Genomic DNA, 17,917 nt, shown 5'->3' with positions numbered 1-17,917 from the left:
GGAGCACAGATCTTGAGTCACGGGCTTGTGAGGGACCAATAGGAGGCAGGACACGGTTTTTGGCACTGAGAAGCTGACACAACAAGCTTGCACGGGGAGGGGGCAGACAACAGAGACCCAGGCCCGTCACATGCGTGCACACACACACACACACACACGCACACACCCACCCACCCAGGACGTCATCATAAAAAGGAACAGGGCGGGCGGGGGCGGGGCTTCGGCTACAGAGGGACTGGCTGGGAGAACTCTCTGGACCAGTCCCTGCAGCCTCTCCAGGGAAACCCCAGAAAACAAGCCCTAACAGGAGCGATGGCCACATTCCGGTGGTTTCATGCGCCAGCGATTTGCCCTTGTCAGGAGGAGAGAGAGAGAGGGGGACACGGTTTTGTAAGAGCCACTGTGGATGATAAAGGCATTGCAGTGCAGCAGGAAGATCCAAGGAGCAAACCCCGGGGGGCCAAGGAAACCACCGAGGGGCAGGGGCCCAGAAGAGGAACAACCACGGTGACAGGACGGGAGGGACAGCGGGGGCCACGTGGGGGCCCGGAGGGAAGGTTCAGCAGTGTCCACGCTTATTAACCTGCAGCCCCTCCACCCGCCGGAGCGCAGGGGACGGTCCCCCGGCCATCCGTCTGGGCAAGAGAAGCCAGTTAGGAGCTGAAAACTCTGCAGAAAGACAGGGAGGGAGGCATTAGTGTCCTAGAATCACAGGGCCAGAGAAGCCACCACGCTCGGGGCACTGGGGCTCTGTGGCCCCGCCCCCGCCCCTCCCCCGTCCCCAGCTGGGGCTCCTCTTGAATGAAGGAACACAAAGGACCAGGAAGAGGGACAGTGAGAGGGGCTTTGTGACAGCCAAAGGAGTTGCGATCTGAAAGGCAGTCCCGTCTGGGCCTGCTGGACACACACTATGTTTTCGAGACCGCTGTGTCATCCTAAGGGGGAAAAGGAGGCTGCTTAAGAAACGGGGTGTCTTGGGGCACCTGGGTGGCGTCTCACTTCTGCTCAGGTCATGATCTTGCAGTTTGTGGGTTCAAGCCCCGCATGGGACTCTCTGCACTGGTGGCACAGGGCCTGCTTGGGATTCTCTCTCCCTCCCTCTTTCTCTCTGCCCCTCCCCCACCTACGTTTGCTCTTGAGAGCGTGCTCTATCAAAATACACAAAGGAAAAAAGAAACGGAGTGTCTTCCCTATGATACTGAAAATGAGACCGCCGAATTCCTACCTAATTTAATGCAAGGGGCGGACGGTGGTGGTTTGGAGGCTGTCTCTGGCGGAAATAGGGTGAATGACATTACAAGTTACAATCACAGTTGATAGGGCAGGGCATTAAGATAAGGTTGAAATAGTGACTCAATCCAGTCTTGTGACGCCTCAGATTGTCCCCAGCCACGTCTAGAAGGCTGGTAAAATTGTCATAATAACACCAGTTGGGATTTGTGTGGATGAGAACGTTCTGGGCAATTTGGAGGGCGTGGGAGGTGGTGTCAAAGCTGGGAGCAGTGGCGGCAACACACCTTCCCAGAGGCTGGAGTCATTCATTATTCCACTAGGGGGCGCCGCAGGCAGCCGCTGGGCATTCAAAGCCAGGGTTCCCATTCGGGGAGGGGACTCAGAATCCCCTGGAGGGCTTACAAACTTTTTTTTTTTTAATGTTTTTATTTTATATTTGAGAGAGAGAGAGAGAGAGAGTGGGCACGAGCAGGGGAGGGGCAGAGAGATGGAGACAGAATCCGAAGCAGGCTTCAGGCTCTGAGCTGTCAGCACAGAGCGGGGCTTGAACTCACGAGCTGTGAGATCCTAACCTGAGCCAGGAGTCTGAAGCTCAACCAACTGAGCCACCCAGGTGTCCCCCACCAGAGGGCTTTTAAGAACACAAACCGAGGGTCTCGCCCCAGAGTTTCAGAGTGAGCAGGTCTGGGGGGGGCCTGGGAATGTGCATTTGCAGCCCCGCCCCCAGTTGTGGGAACGCCCACCTAAAATGAAGCCAGACTCCCCTGCCTGTCAGGGCTCAGCCCCCGCCCCCTCGCCCACAGGATGAAAACCGCTTACTCATCGGTGTCTTTTTTGCTCTCCTCAATGAAGGCAATAGATTCAGATCTAAGGCGGTTGGTCACTTCATATGTTCGCAGGGTGACCCCAAAAATATCCTCATGGTACCGGTTGTCATCCTGGGGGACAGAGACAGCCCTCAAATGCCAGCCAAAGGCAGGAAAGGGACAGGCACGCTGACACCCTGGAATGGAATATCCCTACAGACCCTGCGCTCTCCGGTCCAGGTGGCAAAGAACACTGTGGTTTGCATCCAGAAGCAGAGGTGCTGATTCTGAGGACGAGGAGGCGAGGAGGTCCAAGGAGACCCTCCCTCCCCTTCCCTCCCTCCTCCTTGTTCCTGCAAAGTGCAGCTCTGGGCACAGTGGGTTGGGTGTAAGGCATCACAGCCCAAAGAAGCCAGCAGAGACGGGAGGAAAGAGAAAGCGCCCACTTACTACTCAGGGAGCATTGCACTGCTGCCAGGGTAGAAGCTTCGCGGGTACATGAGTTTATCCAAAGATGAGCATCCTTGCTCAGAAGTAAACAACCAAGAAATAGGAACCTCCTCTGGGGCCTCAAGAATCAGCACAAGTGATGACGGATATGTGGCGTCTAAGAGTTTCTGTGGACGTGGGAGCCCCTTCAGCAAACTGAGGGGCCGGCATCAGGAATATCCTCAAAGGGCCGGGTCCTTGAGGATTCAACAAGGGGGAAAGTGCCTCACTGCTGAGCGGAGGGCGCTGGCTGGGGGGACACGCGGAATCACGGTGACGCACAACAACGCCCAGAGTGAAGCCCTGGCACCCTTTGGTCCTGAAGGAAGTTGACCATCTGTAGAATGGGTTCACTTTTACTTGGAGTAGTTTTCCAGCCTTATTCTGCAGAGGTCTGGGAATCTATGACAGCGTCCCCGGGACTCACACCAAAGAGACTGAGCGATTGGAGCTCTCTGACATTTCTACCAGAAAGTTCTTGTCTTTTCTCCTTTCTCCTTTCCTTTCCTATCTTTTCTTTTTCCTTTCTTTCTCTCTCTTCCTTCCTTCTCTCTCTCCTTTCCTTCCTTCTCTCTCTCTCTCTCTCTCTCTCTCTTCCTTTCTTCCTTCTCTCTGTCTTCTTTCCTTCCTTCTCTCTCTCTTCCTTCCTTCTCTCTTCCTTCCTTCCTTCCTTCCTTCCTTCCTTCCTTCCTTCCTTCCTTCCCTCCTTCCTTCTTTCCTTCCACCTGGGGTTTAACATTAGATTCAGAGCAAGACTTCTTGTGCAAACAATGTTTGGTTAATGCTCATTTAGGGAAGAAGGGGGAAGGATGGGATCGTCCCTGGAGCTTTGTGAAGGCACAGGACTCAGTTCCTCCTATTTGGGGCAGCTGGTTACTCAATTAGGACTTTGCTTGCTGGGCTGCTGCTAGTTGCTCTGCAAATTAGGTGAAAGCATCCCTCTTTCTGGGGTAGACACAGCTGCATGCCAATGTACATGGCTCAACGTAAGGTGAGCATAGGGTGGCTCACCTTAGACAAACCTTTTTGTGCAGTGCTCAACCTGCACAACCGCACAGAGCAATGCTGCAGCTTGGTTCTGGGGGCAGGAAATGTTGGGTGAGGGTGGTTTCTATCTAGCTATCAGTGGTTCACCCACTGGTTATTTTCACACACCATTGCCACCACCCCTATTTAATACAGGCACCCAGAGTCCTGTCATCCTTCCTTCTCTCTCAACTATGGTTTGGGACCACCGGTATCCTTTACCCTGAGCCATAAATGGGAAAATGGGGGTAGGCGTGGACGCCATCATGGCTCCCCTAATCGCTGAGACAGGTGGGGTGAGGAAGAGGAGACAGGAATTGTATGCCAGAAAAGGGATCCAGAAAGCCAGCCAGTCACTCACCCGCAACCGACTGATGAACACACCAGCATCTTCCGCTGAGAGTTTCCCCTGCTGGGCCATGATGCGCTGGATGGCTTTGAGGACATCGGCGGCCATGGTGACGTCCCCACAGACATAAATGTGGCCTCCTTGCTCCTTCAGGGCTCGGTACACAGGTTCAGCCAGGTGCTCCTGGAGGATGTCCTGCACGTACTTCTGCAGGGAGCATGGAGAGCCGTGAGAAGGAGCCGGGCTCCAGGGCCGCTCGTTCCTCCAGCGAGCAGAGAGAGCCTGACACCGGTGACCCCGGGGGACCGGGAGGAGTGAGTGGGGGAGGGAAAGCCAATCCAAGGGTGTGTAAAGGGAGGGCAGCTGTGCTAAGGACCCTCTGGGGGTAGAAGGCACCACCTGCTCCCATGGCCAGCGGTCACCCATGGGGTGTTAACGCCGGCACGCTGCTCGATGCGGGGTTGGTTACTGCATGCATCTTGTCGGGGGAGGGTGCCAGGGAGGCCCCAGGGCAGAGACGGGAGAGGTGAGGGGCTCTCGGTTCACAGCTGCACACACCCAGCTGCTGCAGCACCAGCGGGGGTCAAAGGTGGGCCAAGAGAACAGGGGGTGGGTCCAGGGGTGTCCAACACATCCTCTAGGGGACTGGCCTTATTGGCTCAGAATGCCTGCCATGTATCTGGGAGACGGCCCCGGGCGGAGGCCGACTCGCAGCTGGTTCATCCCGGCAGGGCTGTCCTGTTTGTGAAAACCTTCGATGTACTTCTGCACCGGTTGTCAGACGGCCAGGCCCAGCCCCTCCGAGGGCCCACCCCACCCCAGCTGTCCAGACCCTTTCCTGGGACCACCCCCTGGAGCTCCCCAAGATCCAGAAGGAACATGCTCCAGTCCGCTGGTCTGTGCCCATTCTGACTGCTGGTGCCTCTAATGGGCTAACGGACCGTTAAATGTTTTTTTTTTTTTTAAACTCATAGTTTCTATGGATTTGACTGTCCCGGATATTTCATATAACTGGCATCATAGGATATGGGCTATTAAATATTTTAAATCATTGTTTTTATGCTCCTGCTTCCCCAGGTACAGAGCAAGGCTGCGCAGGAGGCTTCGGGAAAGGTGTGGGGGTGTCTGCGGGTGCTGGGCTGGGGTGCGGGCCGGCAAGCGGGCCAGGGGTTACCTTTGGTTTGTCTGGCTCCCGGGAGTAGGCCGTGTACAGCTCTCTGAAGACCCCCTTGTTCTTGGCCTGTAGGGTCTCCTCCCTGTAGATGTGGTCTATTTTGGACTGCCGGCACCCAAACACCAGGACCATGGGACAGGGGCTCATTCCTGGGGACCGGGAAGATGTCACGTCACCAACGGCTCCAAGGCCTGACCCGGGGCCCTGGGGGGTGCTGCTACGATTCTCAGTGTGCGCCACGCAGTAGAAGCACACAAACACGGGCACAGGCTGGGTACACACGCGTACACACGTACACCCATGTACACGCACGCATGCATGCGCACACACACGAGGGAAGCAGGTAAAGGGTGCTCAGGGTCTCCATCTTTCCCCGCCCCCTGGCTACTGAGCAGCCCCTAGTGGGTAGTGGTGGGTAGTGGGTAGTGCTCACAGGGTGACTGTGAGAAGTAGACCAGGAGGGCCCAGCAGGTGGCGAATCCTTGATCAGCATTAGCTAGTCCACCAGAACGACGGGTCCGTGGGAGCAGCTAATCATTCGTATTTTTTAAAGTTGTTTCTCTGAATTGTTCATTGCTGTGCCTCTAGCGCCAACAACAGTGTTTGGCGTTTATTAGACGCTCAATAAATCCCTGTTTGGTGCATGCCGCCACTGCGGGCTTCTCTCTCCTCCCAAAGCTGATCTGTGGTGTCTCTCACACAGCAAAGCTTGCTCTTGAGTCAGAGCATTTTGGGACAACCCCACAAACAGACGGGCATCTGAGAAGACATGCGTGAGGTCTCTTCTTCCAGGTCTGCCTGAAGTTTCAGATGGGCCCTATCTTAACGGTCAAAGAAATGTCCTCTGGGGATGGACGCTCAGGCCCGAGGACGAACTGGGTGGGAGATGCGTTTGGATACGTTTCTGAAGCACAGCCGTGAACCTCGCCCATGGGTCAGGTCAGCACTACATCCCCCTGCCCGGCCCCAGGCAGCGACGCGGCGGAGAGAGAACTCCATCGCTGGCCGAGACACAGCCGGGTCTCGCCGGGTCCAGGCGCCGTGGAAATCCCAGGGCTGTGGAGCTCGGACCCACCTTTGTGCTGGATATCAAACTGCCGCTGCTGCCAGAAGCTCCGGAAAGGGGCGATGCCGGTGCCGGGGCCGATGAGGATGCAGGGCACCTGGGGGTTTCGGGGCAGGTGGAAGCTGGGTGCTCTGGACGAGAAGGAGAGAATCAGGGGGCGGGGCTTGTGAGCTCAAGTCTGACCCAGGTGCCCGGGGCTTGGTAACTCTGTGGGACCGCGTGCTTCACCTGGGGTCAGGTGTCCCTCATGAGGTCTGGCAGCTTTGGGGAATTCCCCAAACAGGAGGTCGTCTGGCCACGACTCCAATTCCCAGTTTTCCTCATTACAGAGCTAAGCCGCAAAGGGCAGTGGGATCGATTGAACACGGGGTTTCCCCGACCTCAGCACCCCTGACATTTGGGGCTGCACACTGTGGGGGAGGGGGCGCCCCGTGCATGGTAGAGTGTTGAGCGGCACCCCGGGCCTCTACCTGCTAGATGCCAGGAGCTCCCTCCAGCGTGACAAACAAGAGTGTCCACAGAATTTGCCAAATGTGCTCTGAGTGGGGGCGGGGATCACCCACCTCTGAGAACCACCAATTTAACCCCCCACAAGATCTAAGATCAGGGAGCAGACTGCAGTGTATAAAAGGATCATGGTGGAAGGGAGGATGTTAAAAGTGCAGATTCGTGAACAATGCCGCAGGCCTGGGCTCAGGAGACTGTATGTTGGAAGCACCATGCGGGATTCTGAGACTCTACTCCCAAGAGCTGAGAAAAATCACTGGTCAAGACCACTGCTCAGGTAGAGAAATACTGGTCGACAAAGCAGGAGCCTCTAGTGGGCGTAGGTATAGTCTTTATTGTGAAAAAATTTTTAAGCTGTATTTTTTACTTGATTGATTGTGGTAAGAACACTTCAATGAATTCTACCCTCTTAACAAAGCGTTTTAAGTACACAGTATAGCACCATTCATCATAGGCAGGAAAGCCCTTTAATAGTGAGTTTGGGGGCACCCGGGTGGCTCAGTCAGTTAAGCGTCCAACTTCGGCTCAGGTCATGATCTTGCGGTTGTGGGTTTGAACCCTGCATGGGGCTCTGTGCTGACAGCTCAGAGCCTGGAGTCTGCTTCCGATTCTGTGTCTCCCTCTCTCTCTCTGCTCCTCCCCTACTCGTGCTCTGTCTCTCAAAAATAAATAAACGTTAAAGAAATTAAAAATGAAAGTGAGTTTGGGAGGACCAGCTCTGATAGCTGTCGGGGGAGGGTGTGGGTCTTCCCCATCTCCAAGAAAGTGGGAACAGACAGGGTGGCCGGCAGACACGGGCTAGAATGTCCGCAAGGCTGCCGACTCCAGGAAAGCGGATACCACATTTGCCGGCTGTCTCCTGTAGCCCTAGCGTCTAGCTCAGCGCATGCACTTGATACACATTCTTACCTTGACCTGACTTGAACTGGAGGGCTCACTGAGTTTCCGCTGTGTCTCCCTCCCACGATCCCATTGACTTAACAACTTGCAGTGATATGAGTGCTTGCTGATCTCAGTTCTGTCTGACTCAGCCCTTTCTCTAGAACCCTTGGCGCTGGTCCACCCACCCCACCTCAGGGCATCCATATGCAGATTTGGGATGACTGCTCATTCCTTTTGGGTTGCCACTCACCCTCTCACGAAACAGGGGACCACTTCGTCAGCCGGTATTTGGTTGAGCCAGGAGGAGCACACGCCGTGGTGAATTGGTCCTTCTCCATCTAGCAGAGTACCCAAAGCGTTGTGGGGCACCTCCTGCCCCCCAGGTTCCCGGTCCCCGGCCTCCCCCCACCCTCCAGAGCAGAAGCCACATGCCAAGTTTGTGCCTTTGCATTCCTTGTCTGGACCCCTTCCTCTGAAGGGGACATGGTATAATTGGGGTGAGTCGAGGCTCTGAAACGGCCCAGGGTTCCTGTGGGTGAGGGTGGGTGGGATTCAGATCCTGCCCACTGAGAAGGTCATGGTCAATGTGCTCTGGGCGGCCTTACAGGATGCCGGTATCCAAGCGCCCCCAGACACTGTGCATTTAGATTGCTTTATCAAGGAGGGAAAACACAGGAGAAAAATGCTAGGGAATCTGATTGACCTACAATCTGCTCGCTGGACAGCAAGCGCAGGGCGTTTCCTGACTTGAGGGCTGGGTGGGGGCGTTTTGTTGGAGTCGCTGCCTTGGGGGAAAGTGGTGATGAGGAGGGTTCTCTGGCTTGGGGAGCAGAGGTGAACTTCAAGTGCACATCTTTCTCCCTTCCTGATTCTGCACAGGGTAGGCTCTGCCTGAAGGGGCAATGCACCTGCTCAGTTTCTTCCTCCCACCCATGGCCTTGGGGATGGGTCTCCTCCCCAGGAACTTGGGGTGTGGCAGAACTGCAGGGGTCCCGGGGGGCAAATGCAGACCCGGAGGCTCCCCCAGTGCCTTTGCCCACCTCGGGTGCGGTAGGAGACAATGGCCACGGTGAGGTGCACCTCGTCGGGGTACATGTCTGGGGAGGAGCTGATGGAGTAGTAGCGAGGCTGCAGCAGAGACAGCTGGGTCAGGAGCAGGCTGGTGGGCATCTGGATCGACGGGAACTCCTCCAGCACCTCCACGATCGTGGGGTTCTTGCCCCACTTCCACTCCTCGTACTCCTGCAAACCCTGTGCCAAGGAGAGGGACACGGGACTCGCACCCCCTCCTGGTACACATGTCCAACGAGGGTGCCAGAATGTCCGCGGAAGGTCATTAGTCCTAATAAGGGATGGTTAACATTTGTGCAGTACCTACTCCGTGCCAGACTTTAATTCTTACAACGACCATCTGAAACAAGTATGATCATTCTCCCTCTTTTATAGATGGGAAAACGCACAACTGTAGACGCCCTGTGGCTTCAAGGCAGTGATTCTGGGTTTTGAATCTAGGTGAGGGGTGGCAAACTTCATCCCAACACCCGTGAGCTAAGAGTTGTTTTCTATGTGGCTAAACGGATGGGGGACAGGGGGAGGAAATCAAAAGAAGAATACTAGTCCACGACACAACAATGTGATCTGAAATTCAAATTTCTGTGCCCACAAATGAGGTTTGATTGGACCCTGGCCACGCCCACTCCCTTAGGTGCTGTCTCTGCTGTGGGCTATCATGGGAGAATTTAACGGTTGTGATAGGGACCTCATGGATCAGGACCCTAACATATTTCCTACCTGGCTGTCTATGGGAAAAGGTTGCTGACACCTGCTCTAGGCATTGTGGCCCCAAAATCTGTGCTCCCAACCATTGTAGGTCCTGCCATATGTAAAGGTCAAGAGAGAATCACTTAGAAGTGGAAGGAGCCACGACTTGACTTGTGGATACAGACTCAGACCTGTGATCTGTGAATTTGCAGGACTGGAGAGGCATAGGTCAAGTTCAAGGCGGTGAGCGACAGCCCCCGAGGAACAGGTGAGGGTGTGAAGGCCCACGTCCAGGGGCATGGAGACAGCATGACCCAGCTGCTGCCAGGGAACAGAGGAACTCTCTGCAGCTCTGTAGTTATTTTTCCTACATCTCAGAAGCTGTCCTGGGCAGTTTATACAAGGCTCAGACTTTTAGGAATAAAGCCCATTATAAGTGCATCATGTAACAAAGCTTTTCCTTACCTAACGATGACCCTTGCTCTGCTGATAGGGTGTGGCACCCTTGGGGACGTGCCCCCCAGACCTCCAGTCTCACTGACCTCTAGCTACACGGGTGCAGTGAGTCAAGAGCCTCAGGAACTGCTCTCTGAAATGGACACGCACCAGAAACAGACATGGATCCCCGGCGCTGGTCCTTCCGAAGGCTATGGCTGGCCTTCCAGATGCTTCCATTCAAACTTCCTTCCCTCTCCTTCACCTGGGGTCAGACTTGTCGGAGGTCTGATGGATCTCCCAGCCTTATCTGAGTCTTTCCCATTTTTCTCTTACTCAGGTGTTCCCCGTATTATAAATCCTCACTCATTTAATCCCACCTTAGAGTTTGCGCTCTTTGGAAGAAATGGGCCAAGACATACAGTTTATCAAATTCTCCCTGAAATCACCCTGTCCAAACAGTGCTGATCTCCGGTCCCTCTGCATCGCAGCCCCTGACTCATTAATCACATCTTTAAATTAAAGTTATGCAGGTAGATAGGGTAAATAGTCCAACAATTCTGCAAAGCTTATGATGAAAATTAATGCTCTGATTTCTCCAATCTGTTTCCAACTCCCCAGAGGTAATCCCTTACAACTTTCAATACATGTTCCTTTCGGTGTTTCTTTTCTCCTTTCTAAATACAGCTGACCCTCAAACAACATGGGTCCCTCAAACACAGTTTCCTTTCTCTAACTTACTTCATTTTAAGAATACAGTATATAGTACATACAACATACAAGATATATGTTAATCGACTCTTTATATTCCTGGTAAAGCTTCCGGTCAACTGTAGGCTATATTTGTGGCTATTTGGGGGGAGTCAAAAGTTATGTGTAGATTTCTACTACACGGGGGGTGGTTAGCACCCCCAACCCTGGCATTGTTAAAGGGGCCGACTGTCACACACATACTTTGAATTAGACTCTTCCTCTCTGCCCATCATTCAGTGCCTTCTCTGGACAGCAGAAGAAAGCTTAACCATGCTTTGCTGGTGCCTTGCTTAGTGGGGAGGAGGCCCCACTGGGAGAAGTCTGGGTGGCTCTCCTGGGTAGGATTCTCACTGAGCAAGGTAAGCTTGGGCAAGGGAGCTCCACGCTTCAAAGCAAGGATGACAGAACTGTTTGTTTGATTCACTTTACCATCAGAGGGCCTCCTATATCTTGCAGTCCTACCAATATTTCCTCTGCTTTGGGAAAGGCCTCTCTCTAAAACAGGGAAATAGGATTCTCTATATCTTTTCCTCCAAAGTATGGGCTCAGATAGAACTAACGGAAGCTCAAGAATTCCAAAGGAAGGAGGAACAAGAGTTAGCACGGCAATTTCTACTGGGCCAGAGAACTCAGATTCAACAGGGTTACCCTCGTTCTGTCAGACCTTAGCTAGAATGAAGGGAGATGGTCAAGACAAGCCAAAATGGACTAGCCAATATGGCGACCATCTGCAAAGTAAAAATTGGTAACTCTTGCTCAACACTGCCACCTGCTGGCTGGACGACTGTTGTAATAGTTCTATAACTGTCCACCTACTAGGAGGTGAAAGGAGCCCTTGGGGGTGTATGAGGCCAGGAACCGACCTTGCTGAGGACCAGCAGTCGCTGCTTCTCTTTCTCGCTGGTGGCCAGGGAGGCGAACTGCTGCAGCTGCAGCGGCGTGGGCGGCGTGGTGATGTCCAGGTAGTACTTGAAGGCCTGGAAGATGGTGCAGGGAGGGAGGCGGTGCTCATCCGTCCAGTTACTGATGACTCCTATGAAGGTACAATGGAGGTGAGGGGTGGGTGGCGGGGGGAGGGCTGGGAAGGGGAGTCTGAGCTCTGAGGGCATAGGTCCTGGTCAGGAAGGCCAGACTTGCTCCCGGGAGAGAGGCAAGCAGCCCCTTGGCTTGCCACCTTCCATGTCCCACATGTACACCCAGGGATCCCGGGACTATGTGATCGATCACCTCATATATGCAAGGTGCATATCCAAAATTAATTGAGCAATTCAGTTCAAAAATAAAAAAAGAAACCTTTATTAAAATAGCATGAGAGAGGGGCGCCTGGGTGGCTCCGTCGGTTGAGCATCCGACTTCGGCTCAGGTTCTCACGGTTTGTGGGTTCGAGCCCCGTGTTGGGCTCTGTGCTGACCATTAGCTCAGAGCCTGGAGCCTGCTTCAGATTCTGTGTCTCTTTCTCTCTGCCCAACCCCTGCTCATGCTTTGTCTCTCTCTGTCTCTCAAAAATAAATAAATGTAAAAAAAAAATTTTTTTTTAAATAGCATGAGACAGTCCCGTGGCATTCTATGCAGTGAGCCCCCCCACTGAACACGGGCCTATTTTGGCTCTGTCTGCCCTTGCACGGTGCCAGCCTCCCAAACCTCAAAGTGGGATTCCAGTGTTTAAAATTACAAACATACCTAACACTTTCCTAGCCCCTTCTCTATGCCAAGTGCTATTCTCCATTAATTCACTTAGTTCTCACAACAGTTCCAGGTGATTGGTGCTATTATTATCATCCCTGTTTTGCCACTGAGGAAAATGGAAGAAGCACAGAGAGGTCAAGGAACTTGCCCAAGGCCACACAGCTCGTAAGTGTGAAGTCAGGCAGCACTGCTCCAGACCTTGTTCTAACTACTATGCTGTACCACTTTTGTGTAATCTTCAGCTGACAGAGCCCCTACACACAAGCCTGTACTTTATATCAGGGGCTGAACCCAAGATAAAAAGTGCTGTTCCAACACGAAGGAAGAACTAACTGGGTAGGATTTATGAAGATAAACTGTTGTCTCTTGAAAGTGGTATCTTTCCTCTTCTTATTTTTTTAATGTTTATTTATTTATTTTGAGAGAGCAAGAGAGGCAGAGAGAGAGAGAGAATCCCAAGCAGGCTCCATGCTGTCAATGCAGAGCCCAATGTGGGGCTTGTGTGGGGGGCTGCAAAGATTCAGCTGATCGGCAGCCCACAGGCAGGAAATGTCACTCCCTGAGGGGAGCTGCCTGAATTACAAAGATGGGCTAGGGAAGTGCTATTCCCGATTCAGGGACTGGAGACAGCCAGACTGGAGAAGCCAGTAAAACAAAGATCAACCGCATTTAGGCTTAAGTGGTGTCAATTGCTCCCCTGCCCAGTGTTGCAGTCTGCAAGTCTGGGCTTTCTTACCGATCCTTTAGACGCTGTGTTTCAAACTGCAGTTTCGGTTTCCCCTTTTTTCCTCGTCTTTTCCTAAAAATCACTTGACCCTGTTTCCTAGCAACCAACCTAGGTCAGCTTCCCGCCCTAAACCCTATATAGGTGTGGGTATTTTCTCAATAAACTGAGGCTTGATCAGAAACGCTTGTCTTGCCTTCACTCTCTGTGCTCCCTGCTCCCCAATTCTCTCTCCCTCCCTCAGAAACCTGGGAAGATCTACCGACCCGCTTGCCGGCCGGGAGGAAACAGTCAGCTTGATCTCATGAACTGTGAGACCATGACCTGAGCCGAAATCAGGAGTTGGACACTTAAGCCACCCAGGCGCCCCAGAAGTGGTATCTTTCAAAGGACTTCTCAGCAGGGCATGGACCACATACTATTTTCACATTCTGCTCTGATGGTACACACTAGCTCCTGTCACCATATCACGGGCTGTCACACAAGGTCACTGTGGGTCCTTGTACCTGAGGCCTGGGCTCACCTGTGCCTACTGAGGTGAAGCACTGGGACCCATTTGCCTTTAAGAGTTCTTCAAGAGGAATGTCAAGGGTGGTCACTGAACCAGACTGGAACCTCATCTAATGAGGTCAGAAATGCGGTTCAAGCTCTAGAGGGCCATTGAGCTGCATATAGTGCCTTTTGATTTTAAGAGGAGGGAGGGGTCCTTCAGAGGCGGTGGTGATGAAGGAAGGCAGGAGCCCCTCCCCCCAGTATGAGCGACTGATGTCCTGGCATCACCGACACTGGCTCAGCCAGTTGGGCCAAGGCTGTTTGGCCATGAGACAGGGAGGAGTCATCAGTCCCCTAAGCTGGAGATGACAGAGACCCATTCTCCCACCTGGACTGGTGACTCAGAAGGAGGGTCTCCTCCCCCCGCCCCCAGGACACGCCCTGCCCTGGGAGCTCCCTGGAGAAGGGGAGGAGCCTCAGGACCAGTGGTGCGGGGCTGGGGCGGGGCCTAGCCCTGCCCTATTACCCAGAGCTGTGTTCCGCTCCTCCAGCAGCTCCACCTTCACCAGCTGGTTGACTGGGGGTGCATCCTCCAGCCGCTCCATCAGGGCGGTCACCAGGTCATCACGGTTGCCAGGGAAGACGCCCAGGTGGTCCCCAGGCTGGTACTGCAGCTCCTGATTCCCGTTGGTGTGGAGACGCACGAAGATGGTGGATCGGCTGGAGGGAAAGTGGAGGAACAGTTGGATAAGGGTCACCAGCGGCTGCCTCCTCTCCTTGCTCCTGTCTCTTCTTGTAGCTGCAATCCCCCTCCTTCCGTTCTCTGTGGGGCCCCCAGTCCTCTGCCCCCGTCATTCCACACCCCAGCTTTTAGCACGGTCACCCATGAGCTCCTCAGTGCAAACCCAATGGCAAGTTCCCAGTGCGCATCTTGGTCCTGGAGGAAGCAAGCGACACGGCCGCTCACTTCCTCCTTCTCAACTCCTTTCTCCTGCATTCCAGCACCCCAGGCTCTCCTGATCTCTCCTTGGCGGTCCCTTCTCATCTCCCCAAACTCTGGGCGTGAGAGTACCTCTGGGTTCAGCCCTCAGATTCCTTGCTTTTCTATGTTCCTTAACTTGCCTTTCTCCAAACACTTCCCGTCATCTGCCCTCTAGTAGAGTTCACATGGTCTGTGGGCGGGCCCCCTGCCTGCCCCCTGTCTGCCCCCTGTCCTCCAAAGCAATGCAGGCTCTAGATGGCAAGGACTCTGTTTTGTCCACTGCTCTGTTCCTGCCAAAGAGGACTGTGCAATGCACGTAGTTGGTACTCAAGAAATATTTATTAGACAGGGAGCCCTCAGACTCCCAGGGTTAACCAATAGCCAAAACAGACTCTGTTCTAGGACTAATTGGGGTTCTCCCAGGAATCACTACCCCACTGGAGCGAAGGCAGCGGAGTCCCCAGTCTGTGTATTGCTGTCTCTTTTGGGAATCTCATGCTTTTTTAAGGGGGGGGAGGGGAGGACTCATATTGTCATGGAAAAGAGAAACAGAATTGGTCTTTGGTATGTGCAAATCCACCACTATCAATTTGAGAGATCTAAGGAGAAAAAGCAGCGGGAAACCCATTTATATCTGCCAGGCACTTGTCTTTTGCATTGGTTTTTGAATTTTAAGGGCAGAAGGTGTATGCTAAGTGAAGGCTTCACGAATGAATTCAGACTATGATCATTCCGGTCCCTTAAAAAGTTTTAGGACAGATCCACCTGAACACTTGGGAGCCGGTCACACTTGGGTAAATCAGATGCTTTGTGCTCTTCGAGTCTGCATTTCAGATCTGCTTTTATTCATCGCCAACTGGTTCTCAGTTTGTGGAGACCCTTCAGATTCAATGGGAAGTTTCTACATTCTCCGTGGTATGTAAATCAACACTTGAATAGATCAATGGGACTTGCTATTTAAAGGACTCTCTGGCACACCCAAGAAGCCTTTTGTGCTGCAAATAGCCACCATTATTAAAAATAGTTGTGCTGGCACATTCACTTTTTGCAAGTATTTTCTTGAAGCAAGGCACCCCTGTCCTTAGTCCGGTGGGGAGATGGGTGCTGAAATTGTGAATGGTGGTGTCAGGGTCTGGGGTCCCATTCTCCTTTCCTGGACAGATTTTGCTTTCCCCGGGGCACTAATCTTGTCAATTATAGGGACTTGCACGACGGATTCTGCTCTGAGCTCACAGGGATCTGGAGAGCAAAGACATCACCACCTCCTGCCCCTTCCACGACTGGAATTAGCGGAGGCTGACATCCAGCAGGGGGCGCTGTGGGGCTGCTAATTTCGGAGCCTCTCGCGCCAACCGCAGGAAGCCTTCGAAAGGCCAGCAACTCAATTTCCCACTTTCTCCCAGACGATTTCTTTCAGAAGTGTATTTGCCTCCATTCTGGGCGGTACAAAATAGAAATGCGAAGGACCCGTACTTGCTGAGCTGGCTCAGTTCAGTCATTTCTCCCAAGTCCGCTTGAACGTGACATAAGGTGGTCAGGCAGACGGGGGGCAGGCACGGGGAGGTGGCCTGCAGGTTAGCTCCGTGGGCCCAGGCTCTGCCCGAGGCTGGCGATTTAACCAAGGGAACGGTGCAAGCCTCTGATCAGGCATGACTTGCTAAGCCCAGCGCTGAATGACTGCGAGGCCTCAGGACACCCTGATTGGCTGGTCCCTGAAACCCAGTGGGGGAAGCAGATTCCCCCCCCCCCACCCGCTCCCAGTTGCACTAACCTGGAAACCAGCTGTCTTAAATCTCAGTTTGGGTGGGGGGAAGGGGAGGTTTGTAAGCACTGTATAGAACTTTTGTGAGCTTTTTTTTTTTTTTTTTAAAGCTTGGGACACATGGGCCTTTGAGAAGTAATGGGCGAAGGGGAGAAAGGGAAGTATGGGAAAGTAGCAGTCATTTGGGGCCTCACCATCCTCTCCTCCAGAGTATTCACTACCTGTGATTTATAGCCACACGCAGAAGCATAACACACATGTGTGCTTGGCAGTGTTTCACACACAGGTTCACAGTTTCAAACAACAGTTGGCTAACGTCCAGCATTAAACAGAAAAAAATAGCTAATGTTCATTATTCACTGTAAAGAGTAAGTATTGTAAGTTTCACGTTTCATTCATTCGGCAAGTTTATACTGAGTGTGGGGCGCGGTTCTAGGCACTGGTGAGACAGTGATGGATATGACGGATACCCAAAGTGTCCTATTCTCATTGAGAAGCAACTTAAAAAGGTCTCAGAGGGGGTCAGTGATGTGAATGGGTGGGTGGTGATGGGCTGGGGGCAGTGAGCTGAGGGACCATCAGTTAAGGATGGTTAGGGAGGCCTCTGTGACTGTAACATTTGAGCAGAGACTGAAAAAGGGGTGAAGCAAAGATCTGTTTGGGAAGAGTATTTGCATGTGCAAAGGCCCTGTGGTCTGAAAAGGTGTGGCATGTTTGGGGAAGGGAAAGAAGGCTGGAGTGTTTGGAGAGTGGTCCACACAGGTGTGGGGGTGGGAGAAGAAGGCCAGATCACAGAGGCCTCACATGACCTGTCATGGCAAGAAGTCTGTAGGCCTCCTCAATCCAGTGGGAAGCCACTAAAGGGCTTGAAGCTGCGGAGGATTCATGTTACGTTTTTCAAAGATCTGTCTGGCTGCTGTTTGCAAATGTATCTTTGAGAGAAAAGCCAAGAAACAAGGAGACAAGCTAGTGTCTACTGTAGCCACTCATACCATTGATGAACATGGTTTTGCATCAAGTGGCAGTGGTAGGTCTGAGATGAAGTTCAAAGTCAAGGCCCAAAGGGCCACAGGACTGGCCGCGAGCTGGGTGTGCAGTGTAAGGGAGGGACAGGAGGCAAGACGGACGCTTGCGTGTCTGGGTTAAGCCAAATGTTGATGTTGTCTGTTGAAATGGGAAGGGCTGGCGAGAAGCATTATATCTGAGGCAAGACACAAATCAGGAGCTCCTCCACCAAGAACTGTCCGTGGTCAGACCCTGCCACTCTCCACGATGCCTCCGTGCTCAGGGCCCCTCCTGCATCTTGGCTCCCGCCAGCCTCTGCCTGCATGTTCCTCCTCTGTCCGCATTTCCTTCCTAAAGCTTCCCCGTGTCTTCCCTCCCCCTGCTGACATCTAGAACGTACAGTCTTCCCACCCAATCACCCATCACCACTCCCTTACATTTGCTTCTATATTGCCTGCTAATTGGGGAACCTAGAAAGTGTACTTCCTGACCAGGCAGTAACCGTGGTCACTTTTCTCTTTAGATGTGCAAGGATCCCCATCCGTGTGGGCTGTTTACTTCCTCTTAAGCATTCTGCTTGCACTCCGCCTCCGTCTGGGAGGCGGAGAATGATTTGTGATACGTTGCTTATGGCCTCCTGGCCCCAAAACCCTGACTTTGTGCCAACTTGGGCAAGGGAAAATGGGAGACAGTATCAAGGTTTTTGACTCAATTATCCTTTAAAAAAATAAAACAACAACTTATAAAGCTGGAGATGGTAGTAAAGCCTGAAAATAGGCAGTGTT

At 52.9% G+C, this 17,917-nt stretch overlaps 1 protein-coding gene across 1 annotated transcript in view; it reads right to left on the bottom strand.

The window, feature by feature from the left end:
* Positions 1 to 568: 568 nt before the first annotated feature.
* The window catches only part of NOS1 (nitric oxide synthase 1), an 83,676-nt gene continuing 66,327 nt past the window's right edge, over positions 569 to 17,917 (bottom strand). The window contains exons 21-29 of the mRNA XM_029922768.1: positions 13,910 to 14,103; positions 11,345 to 11,514; positions 8,573 to 8,783; positions 7,783 to 7,870; positions 6,153 to 6,274; positions 5,078 to 5,226; positions 3,916 to 4,110; positions 2,053 to 2,171; positions 569 to 669 (exon numbers count right to left, since the gene is read on the bottom strand). Of these exons, the coding sequence (XP_029778628.1) occupies positions 654 to 669; positions 2,053 to 2,171; positions 3,916 to 4,110; positions 5,078 to 5,226; positions 6,153 to 6,274; positions 7,783 to 7,870; positions 8,573 to 8,783; positions 11,345 to 11,514; positions 13,910 to 14,103 (1,264 nt within the window). The 3' untranslated portion in view covers positions 569 to 653. The remainder of the gene's footprint in view (positions 670 to 2,052; positions 2,172 to 3,915; positions 4,111 to 5,077; positions 5,227 to 6,152; positions 6,275 to 7,782; positions 7,871 to 8,572; positions 8,784 to 11,344; positions 11,515 to 13,909; positions 14,104 to 17,917) is intronic.

The sequence above is a fragment of the Suricata suricatta genome, chromosome 14 (genome assembly GCF_006229205.1).
Source record: "Suricata suricatta isolate VVHF042 chromosome 14, meerkat_22Aug2017_6uvM2_HiC, whole genome shotgun sequence".
Taxonomy (NCBI): domain Eukaryota; kingdom Metazoa; phylum Chordata; class Mammalia; order Carnivora; family Herpestidae; genus Suricata; species Suricata suricatta.
This window is presented reverse-complemented; position numbering and strand designations above follow the sequence as displayed.